This window comes from Leptidea sinapis, chromosome 9, assembly GCF_905404315.1.
Source record: "Leptidea sinapis chromosome 9, ilLepSina1.1, whole genome shotgun sequence".
Lineage (NCBI taxonomy): Eukaryota > Metazoa > Arthropoda > Insecta > Lepidoptera > Pieridae > Leptidea > Leptidea sinapis.
In genome coordinates, this window is record NC_066273.1 from 2,323,612 (window position 1) to 2,344,205 (window position 20,594).

Sequence of the window (20,594 nt, forward strand, 5' to 3'; positions counted from 1 at the left end):
GAACGAGCGCTGCCTCATGTTTTTTATAATTAAAGTTATTACTTATACTTTTATGATCGGTTTTAAAATGCTGGATTGATACATCTACTTTAACTCAATAACTCTTGTGTTTTTACTTATTAATTTACATTCACGGGGAGTGCTCAGAGGAGCTGTTCGGGTTGATTCCAGCGGCCGAATTCCACCCTCGGACATTACGTGCAAAGTACCATCCGCATCACGTAGACGTCTGGCATTCCACAACCGCGCGTTTTGTCCGAAATTTCTTGCCTCGCACAGCCACTTTGTGGAATCAACTACCGGCAGCGGTCTTCCCGAACAGATACGACTTAGGGACCTTCAAGAAAAAAGCATACTCCCACCTTAAAGGCCGGCAACGCATTTCTTGACACACCTGTTGTTGCGGATGTCCATGGGCGGTTGCCTCATCTCTCCCCATCTCGTGAGCCTCTTGCCCGTTTGCCCCCCTCTCATAAAAAAAAAAATACATTTTTTTTAGTTACTCGTGTAAGGTAATAGAGTATTTGTAAACATTTTGCATATTCTTGGTTTATTCTCAGGTATAACTTTAAACCAAGTGTATTTGTAAGGCCGTAAGAAAACATATTTTATCAAAGACCCCTGTAGTAGCGATTGTTTACCATATGTTGTGATCATTACCAAACCAATGAGTAACTAACCAATGACCCCGCCTCAACTCACCTCGGTTGGTTAACTGAATTGTTTGTATAGATAATACATACAGACAATGCGCGAGTTGAATGCAGAGTTCAGGAATATGATAGTGTGACCTAATTATAATTTATGATCATAATGATGACTGTGTCGATAGATTTAAACAATGCTTTAAACTACCATTTTAACGTAATAATTAAATTTCGAATTTTTGTTTTGTGTTGAACAGAAACTGAATATGAACTGTTTAAAACAGAACCTGATGGACTCGGGTCAGTCATTATTAAAATAAAATAATAATAATCTGGGGTCGCAACTTCTGTATTAACGATAATACGGTAACTGTCAAGGACGGCACTGTAGACGCACGAGGCGGGGCGTGCTCTTTACCCAGGCCCCGACTGCATTCTACTCGAGCGATATCTGTAGGTAGGAGCCAAGATCGAGGATATTTGACCGACCAAATAACTTGTTTCACGCTTTGGTGTACGTGGATCTAGATGGTATGGATGATGTTGCAGGTGATGACCAACATAGGCGAGAAGCGCGTGGACATCCTCAGCAAGTGGGAGGAGAAGTCCCGCGAGCTGATCGACGCGTTTCTGCTGCTGTTCGGGCCCGACGGCCGCCTGTCCAACATCTGGAACGAGTCCAAGGGGCGGCTCATGCAGGCGCTGAGCCAGCCGCCCTCGCCGCGCGCCTCGCCCTCGCCCAGCGAGAACGGAGACGACTTCGACTACCCGCACAGGTTTGTTACCATTTAAAAAAAATACAACGAACCTTTGGGGCCAATGGAATAATATTGTAAAACATACTTGACATTATAGCACCTGAATTAACAATAATATTTTACGAATGCATAGATGAGGGTGTTCTCTGACCTCATGAAATACAGCAAGGTTATACCTTTGCTTAAATCGGGCAGTTATTTTGACCCCGCTAATTTCAGGCCTATTTCAGTGCTACCTGTTATTAGTAAAAAAAAATTGCTTCAGCAGCTACAGATGCGTTTTTGTTAATTATTGAAAAAAATGAATTTGGTTTCACAAGGGGTTTATCAACATTTCATGCTCGTACTAGACTCATTTAACATCTTTGACGCCTAGGAGTCATAGGATGCATTGGGCATTTTTTGTGATTTGTCCAAAGCATTTGACTGCATCCACCATGAAACTTTACTCCTAAAACTAAAGCATTATGGAGTAAAAAATAAAGCCCTTAATTTTTTTAATCATATTTAAGCAGAAGAGTTCAGATAGTCGATGTAAATGGCAAACGTTCTTCGGGTAAACCTGTAGGAATAGGTGTTCCGCAGGGTTCTATTCTCGGTCCTTTCTTGCTTCTTATATATATTAACAATCTACTGTTTGTGGTAGATGATGGCCATAAGATTGTATTCTTTGCTGATGATACTTCACTTATTTTTAAAGTGAAGTGACGTGCAGATATTGAATACGAGGTAAACAATGCACTCTCAAAGATAGTGTGTTGGTTTGAGACGAATAATCTGCCCTTAAACAGTAAAAAAACAAAGTGTATAAGCGTTTCGTTACACGAAACACAGCGGAGGTACAAACCAACGTACTTATAAATGACCAGAGATTGGAACTTGTGGACAATACGGTCTTCTTGGGTATCGCGTTGGATAAAAAGCTTCAGTGGGGGGTCCACATGTTGCCCAACTAGCAAATAGACTCAGCTCTGCGGCATACGCCGTTAGAAAGAGAGTACACAAATGTTGCAACCGCTACATTAGTGTACTTCAGTTATAGACACAGCATCATGACGTACGGTACTCCGTAGCATAAGATAATACAAAAAGTAAAAAATTAAAAAAACTACGTTAAAAAAAACGACTTCAAAAACGGAAATGTATGAATTAACTAAAAATTTAATTTAATACACCTCTTATGCAAACCTTTACCTTTAATATTAATAAAATACTATTATTTGTATGTGCTACATATTGATAGCTTTGAAGTCGGTGCCAAGCCAAATGTAATAGTAGGTACCTACATTCGCCACGAGTGACTTTCAACGGGATAGCTTCGTCTAGAACAACCCAAGCGGCCAGACACGCGTGACCAGACAACCTTAATAATTACATTAAGTAAGCTGTTTATAATATTAAGTTTTATTTTGCTTAGGGCTTGGCAACGACTTGAATCCTATCAATAGTTAGCACATACAAATAATAGTATTTTATTAATAAAGGGTTGCATAAGAGGTGTATTAAATTAAATTTTTAGTTAATTCATACTTTCCGTTTTTGAAGTCGGTTCATTTAAACGTATTTTTTTTCATCTTACATGTTGTATTATCTTATGCTACGGAGTTCAGACAGAATGAACTACGCTACTAGTGTACTGATAAGGATTTTTTATGGAATAGGAGGACAAACGAGCGTATCTGATGTTAAGTGATCACCACCGTCCACATTCTCTTTCAACACCAGAGTAATCACAGAATTTTTTGAAGGTTCCCATGTCGTATCATCCCGGAAACACCGTACAAGGAAAATCATTCCACAACTTTGTAGTCTTTAGACCATCCGCCTATTTCTACCGTGAAGCAGTAATGTGTAAGCATAACTGTGTTTCGGTCTGAAAGGCGCCGTAGCTAGTGAAATAACTGGGCAAATGAGAATCAACATCTTATGTCTCAAGGTGACGAGTGCAATTGTATTGCCGCTCAGAATTTTTGGTGTGTTTCAAGAATCCTGAGCGGCACTACATTGTAATGGACAGGGCGTATCAATTACCATCAACTGAACGCCCTGCTCGTCTCGTCCCTTATTTTCGTTAAAATAAAAACACCTTGTAAACCGCACTGTGGAGGAACATCCAGAACGCCACACATCCAGATGGTGGGGATGATATAATTATTCATGGCGTATCATTCGAAGGTGGAATTCGCTGGCAGGAATCTGGTGAAACATGTCTTCGGCATAAGTAAAGTAATTTTCAACTATTGTTAACAGGGGTTCCGTGTCACCTCCGCCGCCGAAGTCACGCCGCTGCGAGTTGTTATGGGACGAGGATGCAGGTAACTGGGTAATGTTTCACGCTTGTAGCACGCCGCGGCACCACTCACCACACACCATCCAAAATTGTTCAAATAACGCAAAAACAAATTTCACTATTGATTATCACAGACCTATGTTTTAAGGATGTAAATGTGCTTTCATTATCATACCTAAAACCTCACCTCACCTCATTATAGAACCTCATCTAATCTTATACGGTCTAGACAGACTGTGACAGCTGTGAAATCGTCGAAAAAAAATGAGGTTGACTGCTAACCTCAATTTTGAGTAATACACGCACACTAACACAAAGTGACATATGAATCACGCTGTATATTTTATTGAATAGAGCGCAAAAAAGAAAGTTGAGATAGTTTCTTGCGCACCTTCTCTCTCAGAGCGCCATATTTTTTTCGAAGCGGTGGGAACTCTAAAGGAATAAATTTTGAGAAATTAATGCCTTTTTCGCCTTTTAATCGCAAGTGTAAGACGTTGCCTGTCTCTGTCTGCCACCTCACACCTACATAATAAAACGTCAAACTTTATTCGGTTGCATTTCATAATGACATGAGCACCCGCTCCGTACTCGTAGAACCGTAATACATGCACGCTCTCTATAAAATGGCGATAAATAATAATAATATAAATAACTTTATTCGCTCATTTGTTTGTGCTGATAACACTATTGGGTAATCCAGTTGTGGTTTTAGTTATAAAAATAGCGTTTTTCATTTTCTCTCATTAAATAAAATAATCACTCTGTATAAAAAACAACAATACTTTTAGTGTTAATATTGAGGGTATTCGTAAATTCTTTAGTTTGTAATGTTGTTCATATAATGTCTTAGCACCTAAATGTTTATGCTTTTGTTTTTTTCTACATAATTAATATTTGTATGTAGTTTAGTTTCCTTTTTCTTTTATAATGAATTAAGTATTACATCTAAAATTTAAATAATATTATGTATTCCGACGACCTTTTGTACACGGTAAAACTCAAACCAGTTTATGTATGTACAAGAATTTTGATATTTAATGTAGTAATTTGTTAATCATAATATATATAAATCTCGTGTCACAATGTTTGTCCTCAATGGACTCCTAAACTAATGAACGGATTTTAATGGTGATTACTTCATGGAGTGCAGTTTGGTCCAACTTGAGAGATAGGGTAGTTTTTATTTCGATTTGGGACCCATAAATATTTTTATTTTCAATATTTGTTTTGTATGGACATATTTTCTATGAGAGAATTTAGTGACGCACGGTTTGACAGTTCCGCTGTGAAACAATTTCATTCTAACAACAGGGAGCATATTTACGAAATAATTTTTGATGTTTTGAAATATAAAACAGTTGTTTTTTTACTATGTACAGAACAACGTCTGTCGGGGCAGCTAGTAAGAACTATATAAATGTTTTTTATATAATAAAAAGTTAAAAACATTACATCCTATATATAACACACACAAACGACACACTTGCACAAGCACGCATTAGTACTTTGCTGTTTTATTTAATTTAGATATTTTTATTACATAAAATATGCTCATTTGCTGTTTGCTTGGTATTTGACTTTTATGGTCTTTAGAATGAATTATAGAAATTAGTATTCATTATAGATGGTAGTGGTTTGCAAGAAGTTAAATTCGGTGGGTGTATAAATATGATTTAATTAATAATATAAGTATATCTTTAATGTATATAAATTACGTGTCACGTTGTTTGTCCGCGATGGACTCCTAAACTAAGGAACGGATTTTAATGGGGATTACTTCATGGAGTGCAGTTTTTTTTTATGGAATAGGAGGACAAACGAGCGTACGGGTCACCTGGTGTTAAGTGATCACCGCCGCCCACATTCTCTTGCAACACCAGAGCCGGCCTTTAAGGAAGGTGTACGCGCTTTTTTTGAAGGTACCCATGTCGTATCGTCCCGGAAACACCGCACAAGGAGCTCATTCCACAGCTTAGTAGTTTACTCCAACTTAGAGATAGGATAGTTTTTATTTCGATTTGGAAACGAACCCATAATTATTATTTTTTTCAATATTTGTTTTGTATGGACATATTTTCTGTGAGAGAATTTATTGACGGTTTGACAGTTCTGCTGTGAAACAATTTCATTATAACAACAGGGAGCATTTTCTACGAAGTAATTCTTGATGCTTTGAAATATGATTGGCAAATTCCTATAAAATAGTACTTTTTTTATCATCTACAGTACAACGTCTGTCGGGTCAGCAAGTATATATATACTTTATTAAGTATGCCTGCTTCAATATTTTTGATATAAAGTCCAAATAAGGCGCCGAGTCCTTATTTTTTTATTCGTCCGTGCTAATGAATTAAAAATCTCCTTTTTGGCCTTATTAAGTAATAAAATTTGGTCAGCAAATGCGATATCAATTATGTAGCTACACTTATTGTATATTTAAGTGCTGCATATGTAGGGTGATTCGTTGTTTCGGTAAAATTAGTTAAAAATATACATACAAGAAAGTATTGACGCTTTTAAGACACTGTGTTTAATAATAGAGAGGGCTTGGATAAACAAAACGTTATAATATAGTGACCGCACAACGTAGGGACGGGGCGCCATCTTGATGACGTCTTATACATCAACAATCACTTATTGAAGGTACCGTCAAGTCCGCGTCGATAAGATCCCGTCCCTTTTGAATGACGCGGGCGGGTGTGGTATCAGTAAAGGTGTGAATTAAAAATTCCCTATGGTTCGAAATGTACTGGAATAAAAATATATTAACGTACTTTATACATGGCCCCCTGTCGTGTTTCATTGTGCACTTAGTTACCAGTTAGTTACGAGTGAAAGGCTCCTCTGCACAGGATGCTGGCTAGATTATGAGTACCACAACGGCGCCTATTTTCCTGCCGTGAAGCAGTAATGTGTAAAAATTGTGTTTCTATATGAAGGGAGCCGTAGCTAGTGACATTATTGGGCAAATCAGACTTAACATCTTATGTCTCAAGGTGACGAGCGCAATTGTAGTGCCCTTCGAAATACTTGGGTTTTTCGAGAATCCTGAGCGTCACTGCATTGTTATAGGCAAGGCGTATCAATTACCATCAGCTGAACGTCCTGCTCGTCTCGTCCCTTATTATCATAAAAAAAAAGATAATTAATTTATTACAGATGCATCGGGCTCTGAGTGTGGCGGGAAGTCGCGGACGGGAGCGCCCCGCCAGCTGACTGATGATGGCTCCGACAGTGACGACGACTACCAGGACTCCAACCCGTGCCCCACCTAGGAGTTACTCACACTCTCTATCAACGAGACCGTCTGATACCACTCAACAAGATATACATAACGTACTACAAACCTTTTTGGATAAAGTTTGCCACGGGCTCTTTGGAAATGTCAATGACATTAAAAAAAAATGTGAAGAAATACACACACTTGTGTACGGAATGGCATGCATGAGACAGGAACTCTTTCAAGCATTTAAAATGCCTGTATTGTTCATAATTAATGTAGCCATCATCTACTCGTGTGTAGATCTAATAGTTAAACATAGATATGTAATATTATCAGTGGCAAAGTTAATATTATGGTGTGATAACAATTATATGAGACACAGAGCAATGTACTACTAGAGAGTATTATGTGTTATTGACGTAAATTAAATGAAATTAATGTATATATATTGTCAAGATACACCAGTGAAGTGTTTCGTGGATTGCTCGCTACATCTTGTGAATATAGATGATATATTATTTCATTCTCGAGTCTCTTATTTACATTATTGGCCTGAATGTTAAATATTAATTTATTTTTTGTTTACAAGAAAAATTGGTTAAAACGTATTGTATACAACACACAATACTTAATGTATGGCATAGTATTTTTATACAATGTATGTACACGTTTTGTGGGACGACACCATTTTAAATGTCGTGAGCATTTGATAGAGTTGTAAAGTTAAATTAAATCATGTATTTTATGTTTGCTGATTGCATAGAGGTGTGAATGTATTTAATCCTATTAGTTTTATTCTTTATTATTATTTATATTAGTTTAAATTATCTCATTAGAAAGATGGAGTCTTATGTTAGCTTTTTAGCATCAACTTGTCTATTCTAGGTGCAGAGTATAATTTATTGTATTACTCTATGGACTTTTGAATAAAAGGTGCTTATTATAATAATGTTTTTATTGAATATTGGGTTCTTCATACATACTAGAAACTTAGACAATTGATTTGTGATGGCGTCTATACGGCGGGTTGGCGATCGACCGCGTGTCCTCTTGCTTTCCACCTGGCCCTGCTACCAGTCTCTTCATCGAGTTCTCATTTCTAGACACGTGACCAAAGAACTTCAGTAGTCTTAGTTGCACAATTGAGGATAATCTGTCTTTAACACGAAGCTCTTTGAGCATGGATACATTGGTGCGAGAAGCGGTCCACGGGATCTTTAGGAGGCTTCTCCAGCCCCATATCTCTAATGCATCGATTTTACGGCGATCCGACAGTCTCAGAGACCAAGTTTCGGCTCCATAGAGAAAGATTGTAAACAAGACATTTCATCAATCTGACTTTAGTATTCTTGGTAATCCTTCTCTCCTCTCCAAATTTTTCCCAGTCGTTCCACTGCAGACCTGGTGATGACGCACCGTCGTCTGATCTCGTCGCCACATCCTCCAGTACTTGATATAGTAGAACCAAGTTAAATATAGTTCTGTACCACTACAAGATCGGAATTGTAGGGTAACAAATGTTTGCTGACTGTACTACGAGTTGGTGAATAGTAGGCTCATGTAATACTAACACAACAGTCGGTTAATGTATGTATTATTATTATATATGCCATGTACTGACTGAGCGAGTAGCCGCGAGAGGCCGCCTCACTGCTGAACTCGAATGCCGAGCCACGGACAGGTTGAGCCAGCATCGAGCTCTCAAATTAAGGGTGTTGTATCTGCCAAAGGCCTTGAGTTACTGGGCGGAGCGAGAGGTTGTCATCGTCCCGTCCGGGCTGCTGTTGTCGAACTATCGATAGTTTGGTTATCGATAGATGGCTTATTATAAGCCGGAAATCATCTATAATATCGATAGGGCTATCTATATTACATTGAATATTGAGGTTCAATTATAGTATAGTACTGCTGTGTAGTACACTATGTATTAGATATGAGCGCCGATGGTCAATTCCACGGCGGCGGCGTGATCTAAAAATTTTGACGGCCGCGTCTCGGCGGCGCGAGCGCAGCCTTACAGTTTTATAAGGGACTGATTTTTGAATAAAAAATAAACCATTGTCAGTACTTAATAAAGTTATTTGAATCAAAATTAAACGGTAGTTAGCCTAGATATAGCGAAGGCCTTTGATCGTGTCAAGGCGCTCCTCTCAAAACTTCCATCGTTTGGGCTTCCCGAAAGCTTATGCAAGTGGACCTCCAGCTTCCTCACTGGGCGCAGCATACAGGTCGTTGTCGACGGTTATTGCTCGAACCCGAAGCCCGTGAACGCTGGAATACCCCAAGGCTGTGTGCTATCTCCCACACTGTTTCTACTGCATATCAATGATATGTTGGACACCTACAACATACATTGCTATGCAGACGACACCAATGGTGATGCCGTATACACGGACCTTGCAGGTCTCTCTCGGGAAATCGTTGACCAGTGCCGGGAGAAACTTGTGTCTTCTATCGAGTCCTGTCTTGGGAAGGTCGCGGAATGGGGTAAATTAAACCTTGTCCAATTTAACCCCCAGAAAACTCAAGTTTGCGCGTTTACCAATAAAAAACCCCATTTTCCGTATCACCGCTCTTCGACAACACTTCCTTTAAAGCCTCACCTAGTACCGGGTCTGGAAATCTCGAGCGATTGCCAATTCCGTGGCCATCTGGAGGGCAAAGCCAAATTGGCTTCGAAGAAGCTGGGCGTCATTAAGAGGGCACGGCCATACTTCAAGCCGGCCCAAATTCTAGCGCTCTACAAAGCGCAGGTCCGACAACACATGGAGTATTGCTGTCACCTCTGGTCTGGCGCACCCCAGTATCAGCTCGACCCATTTAACCGCGTGCAACGTAGAGCAGCTCGAATTGTCGGGGACCCAGTGCTGTTTGAACGGCTGAATCACTCGGCGTTGCGTAGATATGTCGCTTCATTGTGTGTCTTCTACCGCATTTATCACAGGGAGTGTTTCGAAGACTGTGTTTCTACGCTGTGGAATGAGCTTCCTTGTGCGGTGTTTCCGGGACGATACGACATTGGTACTTTCAATAAAAGTGCGTACACCTTCCTTAAAGGCCGGCAACGCTCCTGTGATTCCTCTGGTGTTGCAAGAGATTTAGGGCGGCGGTGATCACTTAACACCAGGTGACCCGTACGCTCGTTTGTCCTCCTATTCCATTAAAAAAAAGGTAAGTAAGAAAGAGCGCGATATCGGCGGTGCGCCGTGTGTTCCATTTGGCGACGCCGCATTGACTCAAATCCGCAGCGGCGACGGCGCGCCGACGCGGCGCTCATTTCTACTATGTATCTTATATGTTATCCTAAGTGTTTAAAAGTGATTTAAAGTGTTTAAAAGTTTATTAAATATGAATGACAAAATTGAAATTATGTTGAACAAGCTAGAAAAGCTTGAAAAAAATTTCGAAGAATTTGTAGGTGGCAAAAAACTCTCAAATATAGAAAACGAAAATATCGTATTGAAGTCGGAAGTGGAGAAGTTAAAATTTATTATTAATCGGGACATAAATAGTAAGAAACTCGTCGTTTATGGATTCCCCGAACACATAAACCATCGGTATGATAAACAAAGTCTGTTCGATGACATTGGATACTACATTTACGAGACATATGGGGTGGACATACATGACTACGTAGAAGATATGTATAGAATAGGAAAATACACACATACCCGTCCAATAGTTGTAGAACTTATCAGCAAAAGGATGGTAAAGCACCTTCTCCAAACATCTCAAAATAATCGTTACCACTATAATAACAGAATACGTCTTAGTGAGTTTTTAACGCCTGAAACATATAATCAACAGAAAGGAAACCGTTCGAATCTCGCGGACACTGAAGCAACCCCGACACCTCAATCTAAATTACACAATTCAACAAATACACCACAACCTATAATCAACACTTCAACAGACTTAGAACACAGCACTTCATCGCTAGAGAACGTACAGCATATTAATATAAACAATAAGAAATGCAATATTACCGATGGCGTGAAATCTAAATCTACCTTCAATAAATCGCCGGGCGAGCATTCAACTCGACGTCGTCCCGCTACAAATATAGGTGAAAATATAAGTAATGTACAACGCCGAACTGATCGTGAATTAAGAAATGAGCGTAAAATGGTAAATAGATATAACTTTCGGACCTAGTTCAGACATGAACACACAAAATATTACAAACAGATCGTCAAAACAGTTAAATATCTTTTATCAAAATATGCAAAGCATCTGCAATAAAATACATCTACTTGACCATTTAACTGTTGAATTACCTAATCTACAAGTTATGTGTATCTCGGAAACCTGGTTATCTATAGAAAAACAAAAAACATTACACATAAATAATTATATCATGGCAGCTTCCTTCTGTCGTGTACATCATGATGGCGGCGGTGTTTGCATATTTGTTAAAAATAATTTAGAATATTTAGAACGTGTTGATATGTCAGTTATCTCTAACGAAATGGTATTCGAAGTATGTGCAATAGAGATACCTAAAAATAATCTACTACTGATTAATCTGTACTGGCCTAATAGTAGTAGAGAAGTAGAATTGTTTTACAACTTATTAGAAAATCTCCTCATTAACATTAATAAAAAAGAAATGAATAAAAACATTATTATTATGGGAGATATGAATGTTGATTTTCTAGATGCAAAGGAAAAAAGCAGACTCAATAACCTCTTGTTGTGTTATAACTTCCATCAAAAAGTCTCAGAGCCTACTAGAATAACTCCTACAACTAAAAGGTGCATAGACCTAATTTTTACAAATTTCAATCTAGAAGGCTCAAAAATTGAAGTATATGATTTTGGATTATCAGATCACAAGGACATCATTTTCACATTACCTTTTACTTTCCACAATAAACAGTCTTTCATTAAATTAAAACGTAAGTTTAATGACTTTAATATAAATAAATTTAAAAACGAACTCGCGAATATCAACTGGGATGATCAACTTAAGCCTAACAATAACGTTAACGAAAACTATAAGATATTCCTAAATATAATTGTTACTGCCCTGAATAAATGCATACCTAAATTACTAACAAAATTTACTCTAAACCAAAATAAACCTTATTTAACACTAGGAATTAAAAAATCATGTCAAAATAAAAGATTATTAAAACTCCTTGTATCACAAACCAAAAATAAAGTATTAACAAATTTTTATAAGAGATATTGCAAAGTTTTAAAAAGTTGTATAAATAAATCTAAGAAAATTATAAATATCCGTAAATTCAACTCAGCTGATAATAAAACACGATCCATGTGGAAAATAATAAAAAATGAAACAAATAAAAGAATAAAGCAAAACATAAGTCTTAAATCTTCAGAGAATAATATTATAGTAGATCCGAAAATTATTGCTAATACATTTAATAGTTTCTATTTATCCATCTCATCAAGCCCTAAAGTAAAAAACGACAATATAGCTATAAATTCTAATAAATCAATTAATTCGTTATTTCTAAATTCGTTTGAACCCAAAGACATCTTTAACATAATAAAAAATCTTAAGAATAAAAACTCTTTCGGAATAGATGACATCCCCCTTTTTTAATAAAAAAATGTGCTGATATTTTAACCTACCCGTACACTAAACTTATTAATCAATCATTCTGTGAAGGATTATTTCCGGACGATCTAAAGATATCCATAATAAAACCGGTATATAAGAAAGGAAACACATCTGATGTAAATAATTACCGACCTATTGCCCTTCTACCTACATCAGCGAAGATACTTGAAACTGCAATGGCTATACGCCTAAGTAGTTTTCTGGAAAAATATTATATCCTAAATGAAAGCCTACATGGTTTCAGGAAAAACCATTCCACAACTTTAGCGATATACAAATACATACAAAAAATATTTGATTCACTTAATAATAAAAAATATTCAGTTGGCCTACTGCTTGACATGAGCAAAGCATACGATAGAGTCTCTTATGATATCTTACTAGAATAATTATTTCTCTCAGGAATTCGAGGAATTGCCCATAAATGGTTCAAATCTTACCTTAATAATCGTTTTCAATATGTGGAAATAGAAAATACTAACTTCGAGACTGGAAAGATAGACCACACAAGCTCACTTATCAGGATCGATTCCACAGGGCAGTGTGTTGGGTTGTATATTGTTTCTCATATACATAAATGATCTTCCTAACTTAATAGATGATGATTGTACTCTTTTTGCTGATGACATTTCTATTTTGATCCCATGCTCTAAAAATTAAATATTACAATGGACAAAATCTTTTATTGGCTAAATAATAATAATCTTGAACTTAATATTAATAAAACTAAAATTATACCTTTTAAAACTTATCAAAAACCCCCCTTAAATATATCTTATTCTTACAAAAATTCACAACTTGAAACAGTTGACACAGCTACACTACTGGGAATTGATTTAGACTCACACTTGACATGGAAGCCATATCTACAGAAATTAAAAAGCAAAATGTCATCTTTTACTTATGCTCTTTACCAACTAAAACGCGTAACAGATTTCAAATCTGCCCTTGCTGCTTATTATGCATATGCACATTCTAGATTATCATATGGAATATTAATATGGGGAAACTGTACTGAAATAAAAGATATATTTATTCAACAGAAAAAATGTATCAGAATTTTAGAAAATATTCAGCAGATGGATTCATGTAGACCATATTTTATTAAACACAAAATTTTAACCCTTACTTCAATTTACATCCTAGAAGCATGTAAATTTGTTAAAAAACATTCGGACTTATACTCAACACTACCAAATAACAAGCGAAATAATAGAAATTTAAACAAATTAAAAATTCCCCAAACAAGTATGTCATTAGTGTCATCGAGCCCTCACCACATGGCAATAAAAATTTATAATCACATCCCAAACGAAATTAAAAATAAAGAGAAGCCTTCTCTATTTAAAAGACATCTTAAAAATTTTTTAGTTTCAAAATGCTTCTACAATTTACCCGAATTTTTTAATTACAAGTGTGAGAATTAGTTACAATATAGTATAAGAATGTAAAAAATGTATAAGACTTATTTATTTTATGTATAACGTTGCTGTGCCCTTGCAGGGCGTCACATATTGTCTACCCATTAATGTACCAACCATCCTACTGTAAAATGTGACTTGCAATAAAATATTTTGATTTAATTTGATTTGATAGTATTGCTGTGCATCGCAAATAGCGATACTATGTACAGTGTGCAAAAAAGTATTAATTCCATTTAATGTCCAATAACTAACACATATATTTTTTTGTTCAGTTATATATTTTTTTATGGAATAGGAGGACAAACGAGCGAAGGTCACCTGTTGTTAAGTGATATTCACGCAATAAAGATCAGTTACACGGAGAAAACCTCTTCTTAGCATATACAATGGCCTTAACGTGAACTCAAACATAGAGTGCACGTGCCTAACGCGGCTTTTATTATAGCCAGTTTATATGAGACAGTTCGTAAATTACAGGTTGTCCAGACCAAGAAGAGTTGGCATTTTAAGTTCTGTGTTCAGAATATTGAGGAAAGCCTTACTATTATTAGAACCAGAAAAAGATTCCGTCGTTCGTCGAACAAGCGAGGCAAAACACAATCGTCTTGAGAGTGCGTGGAAAACTTAGCGGGGCGCTATTGAGCATGGACAAAGACCGACAACGTTCAGCTCGGACCGCGGGACGGTTATCCGGATGTGTCACAGGATGCAATATTGCAGCTAGTGTCCATTTGAGAATGGTTATAATTGTCTTCCAACCAACAGAAATCTACTAACATGTAGTAAGTACGTACGTAGACTACTTGGTCGGTACGTAGGCACTTTGGAGTTTTTTGGCAACAAAAACGAATTTTTTTATGGTATGTAACGTATTTAAATTGATGTTTACATCAGTAAAACAACTAACCAGTAGGTAAACCAATCTAATTATTTTAATTATATTAATTTTGTAAATAGTTTAAAATAGGTATCAAAATTTAAAGGATGTTTGTGGTAAAGGCTATTATGACTTTATTAATGATAACACAGATAGGGAATGCAGTCACCATATTAATATAAAAAAACCCGCCGAGTTTGTTGCGCCCGTTCTTCTCAGGTCTGAGGCATACTTTTTCAAATAAGTGGTACTTTTTGGCTTTCAATGAGTGTTACGAGGTATATCCTATTTTGAATATAAAAAAGTATGAAAGAATTTGGTGTGGTAACAGGACCTTGACATACGGGGGCTCGGCTAACGATCCAGCCGGTCAAATAAACGAAAGTAATCTGCCAGACGATCACGAGCGTCAACTCAAAAGGAAGTTGGTGCCACAGAACTGTATCAATTGGAGTCCTGCCCTGGATAGACGCCAGAATGTTCACCTCATTGAACAATAAGAACATTTTTATCATTATTAGTTATTACTTATTATGTAATTAATATATTGTGTAAATAGGATAAAGACATACCCCCTTTTTCATAATAGTCTGCTAACTTAAAGCATTGCTAATTCTCACTCTGTCTTCTTCTATTGACCTAAGTCAGAATGAGAAAAAACACTCCTTAGCGGCTGTTTTAAGTTAGCGGACCATTATGAATAAGGGGGATAGACTTATAGTAAATATTAGTTAAAAATATTTAAATGAACAAAATACTTATATTAAAATGTTCTTATAAATAAATGTCAAGGAACCAAGTCGCATAACAAGCAGTATGTCAAACTGTAAATGTAGGCCACTTGTGTAACTATCAAATCTAAGGTACTCCTGTAAATATTTTGTGATGAATCATATTTTTGTAAGAAACCTTTTCAATAAACACTGCTGCACACCAACAGTACACTTACAATAATATTTGTATAAATGATGGACAAACATGTAAATAAATTGATTAGAATTAAGAAATGAGTCGAGTATCACTCCCCCTTCCCAAGATGAACAAGAAGACCACCCGCTAGAAGAGCTATTGCAGCTACTCCATACTTTTAAGCATCCTCTCACTGTGGCCACGAAACCTTTAGCTGTCAGTTGTATGGTCTTGTGTCTCTTCTTGAGCAGCAGAGAAAATTCACCTGTATACATTTCATGACATACACACACCCTCACTCCTACCCACCAACAGTCTGTTATCAATCCCGTACTTATTCTATATTATATTTATTTATTTTGTTTGTTATGGTTAGGGCTAAGGAATTAGGAACATGGTAGGTCTTAACATAAATTTATCATTTATTTCTTTAAAGTATAGTATATACTGTTCTAAAAAAATTAACAAGTTTTCTAAAAAAAAAATGCCTGTACCTTTTTTTGGGTAGCATAGGGGGAAAGCCTAGGCCACCACACAAGGATGATTTATTAAATTTTATATATCTATATATCATCTTTAAAAATGTCATAAAAACCCAGAAAAAATATTATATGTAGGTACACTAGTACCTACTAGTACTAGTACAAGTAACTATACTTGAGTCAATTTTTGGGTTCTGCAAGGGTTATAGATGTGATGTGGTAATTTATAGAAAAGTTAATAATATTTTATAAAACTTTATTCTTACTAATATTTTTAACACTTGGAATGGATTAATAAGTATAGAAAATAAAAATAAACCATAATTTCAGCAAAAATTATAATTATTTTGATCTGGAACAGTAATGAAAAACATAAAAATAGAAATGTCTAGAAGTGAATACAACTTAGGCCCTATTATAATTCAGTCTTTGTACTTTCAACAGTTCCAGTATCACCCTTACTTTGCAATTCTTCATATAAACATGAATCATCAGTGTTCCGAAGGGCATGTTTCACACATAAATAGTTTTTTAAATCAATACTGCCCTGATGCTTCCAATACCAATCTTCTATAGCTTCCTCATTTTCTTCAAGTAAACTTTCACATTGTGATTTCATTTGAGTTATTTCAGCTGAAGGCTTATCCCAGAGCTCATATGGAATACCCAAGTCAACTTTCACACCTTTGTCAACCAGACCATGTAAGGTTTGAAATGTTTGACTCATACCTTTGGCAAATCTTGTACTATCTTGACGTTCCTTATGTATATTGTATTCGAGAATTTTCTCACATACACCATCTAACGATTCTATTAATCTCAGTTCAGATTTTTCATACTTGGTTCTTTTCTTTGGTTGCACGTCATCAAGAGAGTATCCAATTTCAAGTATATCGTGAACTTTGCCGGTTTCTTCGAGCCGGGTTTGCAACTCTGTGGCTAGTATTTTACAAACCTCGCACCTATTAGCGTATTTGACACCGAGATCTTCCTCGGTTTTTACCTCAACATCGTTACTCGCAACAAAAATAAGGTACATCACAAACATGAAAATCTTGAGAATCATGATTTCTAACTCGGATCAATCCCAGGCAACTAGGTAAGTAGTAATTTATAAAATATAAACTTGAAACAGCCTCACGCAGCTTAGTAATTCGTTACTTATATTATTTTACATTAGAATTGTATATAATTCTGATTATAAACTATTTACAACCAAAGAATTACATTATAATTTACAAAAGTACTGCTTCATTTATATCGTTTAAGGTATCTATTTAATAATTTAGTAAAGTCGGAAATTTACCTTATTCGAGATCAAAAATATGAAAAGAGTAAACAAAGAAATGTCATTGTCAAAATGACAATTCAGGGATTATCAACATTTTTCTAGGTAGTATATTTAATACATGAGTACCGTCGTGTTGGCTTTGGTTGACATTCCGAGTGTTTTTTTTGTTGAAAAGTGGCCGGTTTTTGTGTTTTACCTATTGTTTATTGGTGGTGGTGTAATTTAGTGTGTTGGGAATGGAGGTGGAACCCCCTTCGGTTCCACCAGACCCCGATGGGTCTAGAAATACGTCTCGACAGGCTGCTTCCTCTCGGAAGCGGCATGTCGAATCCGATGAGCCCGCTACAGAAAGCGGGAAAAAATCAGGTTTAAATCCGCCCCAAGCATCCGTACAAACTATGTACACGCATCCTTCGTTCGCTGAAGGCCCTAAAGGTTACAGTCATCCCTAACAAAGGTCCGTTTATAGTTCACGTTTCCAGGGAGGTCTCGGACCCATCTGCAGGCACATCTATCCGTGCATTGAAGTTTGGACTGTTCCTACACCAAAATAAATTCACGCACGTTGTTAAGGACGGTGTTAAAAGTGTTGGCCGCATCAGAGTAAGTGTCGAATTTTCAAACGCTCAAGCAGCTAATGACTTTCTAAGTAACCAAATTCTGACTTTGACAAAATATAAAGCAGTAATTCCGACTTTTAATATTACTCGGATGGGCCTAGTCCGAGGTGTCCCTGTGGACTGGTCTATGGAGGACTTTGTGGAATCCCTAGAGCTACCGATTGGCTGTGGCGAGGTTTTGAAAGCCCGCCGCTTAAACTGCAAGAACATCATTGAAGGTATTGTCGAGTGGGTGCCCACTCAATCGGTTGTTTTGACTTTTAGAGGCCAGATGCTTCCCTCCAAAAATTTTTCATTTTATACGTCCCTTCCCGTAGAAATCTATAAATTCCCGACTATTCAGTGCCTGAATTGCTGTCGTTTTGGCCACGTTAAAGCACAGTGTAGTTCTAAGCCCAGGTGTTACAGATGTGCCCAGCTCCATACAGGTGAGTCCTGCGATGTTCCAAAAGAAAAAGCTTCCTTCTTACATTGCTCAGGCAGTCATTTTGCGTCGGATAAGAACTGTCCAGAGTTTTTACGCCAAGAAAACATAAAGCGTATTATGTCTCAGGATAATATATCGTATATAGATGCATCGGCTCGTTTCCCCCCAGTCCGCAGGTCATATGCGGAGATGACAAGGGAGTTCTTCTCCTCTCCTACATTCTCCCCTCTGCCCGTTAACTTTTCCCAACCTACCAACTCATCTCAACCCAGCTCCAACCCTAAAAGATACTATCGGGAGACAATTATTCGTTCTCCTCGCCCCCGTACCCCCTTAGCAAAGGGTTACAACAAGCAGGCCCATGACGCTATCACCAATCTCCCACCCTCCTCTCTACCCAATGGCTGTGCTCTTGGCAACAGCCAACCCGACTTCCCTCAATCCCAAGGAAAAATGTTAGAAGACCTTTCGTCATTGCTCCTCAGTCTCGTCAACCCGTCTTTTTAAGATCTTGAACAACAACACTGGCCCCAACAGTTCTTCTGCAATGGAACTGTAAAAGTATCCGTGCTAAGAAACAAGATCTTATATCATTAATTAACCTTCATAGCCGTGTTATAATTGCCATCTCGGAGACATGGCTGAGGCCTGGAGCCCGATTTCGGGTCCCTGGTTTCTTCTGTTTGCGGGATGACAGAGATGACGGCTATGCGGGTAGTGCAATTTTCATTCGGCAAAACATTTCGTTTTCTTCTATTCCTATCCCCCCTCACAGTAATCAGATTAATGCTGTTTCTGTGAGAGCTGTAAATATTTCCTTCCTCTCTTTGTATATTCCACATCCAAGCCCCTCCTTTATTCCAGAAATTGAAACTATTCTAACTTCTCTCCCCAGTCCCACTGTAACTATGGGTGATTTTAACGCCCACCACACTTTGTGGGGGAGTTACAACTGTGATGGGTTTGCTCCGTTGTTGGTTGACATCTTTGAGGATATGAATCTTTGTATCCTGAATGATGGCTCCCCGACCCGCAGGGTTTACCCCAATCAGGACCAAAAATCGGCAGTAGATCTATCCCTTTCTTCAACTTCCCTTGCATCTCAGCTATCCTGGCAAACTCTTCCTACTACCTATGGTAGCGACCACTTCCCTATTATCCTTACTCTAAACAATAGGACAATTCCTCGCCCCAATCCTAACCCTTTACTAAAATATAAACTGCGGAACGCAGATTGGTCTCGCTATGCTCAAACCGTGGATGATTTGTTGGACTCCCTTCCTGATCTTCAGAGTGATGGTAACCTCTTGACTTACTATGAACAGTTTGTCAAATCTCTTATTTCTTCGGCCGATTCCAATATTCCCCGTAAAAATCTCTCTGTCTCATATAATTTGCCTTCCCCTCCCTGGTGGGATGGGGAATGCAAGAACTTGTTCAATAAGAGAATGGTATCTCTGCTTTGCACTATTTAGGGCAATGGCTCTCCGACCACGGCCTATCTTTGTCAGTGTCTTAATGCCAGGCAGTTGTGTTTACAAGGAAGAGATCTATCCCTACCTTTAGCTTTTACTATGAGGACCATTTCATCAACTTGGTAGATAAGGCAAAGTTCCTTGGAGTTATCCTTGATTACAGACTGAACGGATTGGCTCATACCGAATATGTATTTAATAAATGTGAAAAGGGCATCAATGTTCTACGCGCAGTAGCGGGAGTCTGGTGGGGTGCTCATGCCTACTCCCTGAAACTCTTATATAATGCTTTAGTTCGTAGCTATATTGATTAGAAGATAGATACAAAAACAAAATTTCATAAGCTTGGAGTACTGCCGGCAGCGAATTCATGCCCAAGGGCTGATCTATCGGTGGCAGGGCCGCAGACTGAGGCAACTGTATTTGATCTTTGAGCCAACCGTTAGCGAGAACCTTTTAATAATTTGATAGAGGCTCTTCGCTGTGATTTTGTATGACGTGCATTGTCTCTATGTATAGAACGTCATTGTTGATTACGACTTTACTGAAAATAGGGAGTATGAATAAAAAAACAATAC

The 20,594-nt window shown here is 37.5% G+C and overlaps 2 protein-coding genes across 5 annotated transcripts in view; one reads left to right on the forward strand and one right to left on the reverse strand.

Moving 5' to 3' along the window:
- LOC126966054 (choline-phosphate cytidylyltransferase A-like) overlaps window positions 1-7,870 on the forward strand; it is a 55,680-nt gene extending 47,810 nt beyond the window's left edge. For 2 of the 4 annotated variants that reach the window (XM_050809925.1, XM_050809926.1), the window contains exons 6-8: window positions 1,197-1,423; window positions 3,656-3,728; window positions 6,858-7,870. In XM_050809925.1, coding sequence (XP_050665882.1) covers window positions 1,197-1,423; window positions 3,656-3,728; window positions 6,858-6,914 — 357 coding nt within the window. In that variant the 3' untranslated portion in view covers window positions 6,915-7,870. The remainder of the gene's footprint in view (window positions 1-1,196; window positions 1,424-3,655; window positions 3,729-6,857) is intronic. The other 2 variants (XM_050809923.1, XM_050809924.1) reach the window with 1 other exon arrangement.
- An 8,657-nt stretch (window positions 7,871-16,527) lies between these two features.
- Window positions 16,528-17,530, reverse strand: LOC126966059 (protein canopy 4). Its single transcript, XM_050809936.1, has one exon. The coding sequence runs from the start codon at window positions 17,267-17,269 to the stop codon at window positions 16,619-16,621; it is 651 nt and encodes a 216-aa protein (XP_050665893.1). The 5' UTR covers window positions 17,270-17,530; the 3' UTR covers window positions 16,528-16,618.
- Between the last annotated feature and the right edge of the window lie 3,064 nt (window positions 17,531-20,594).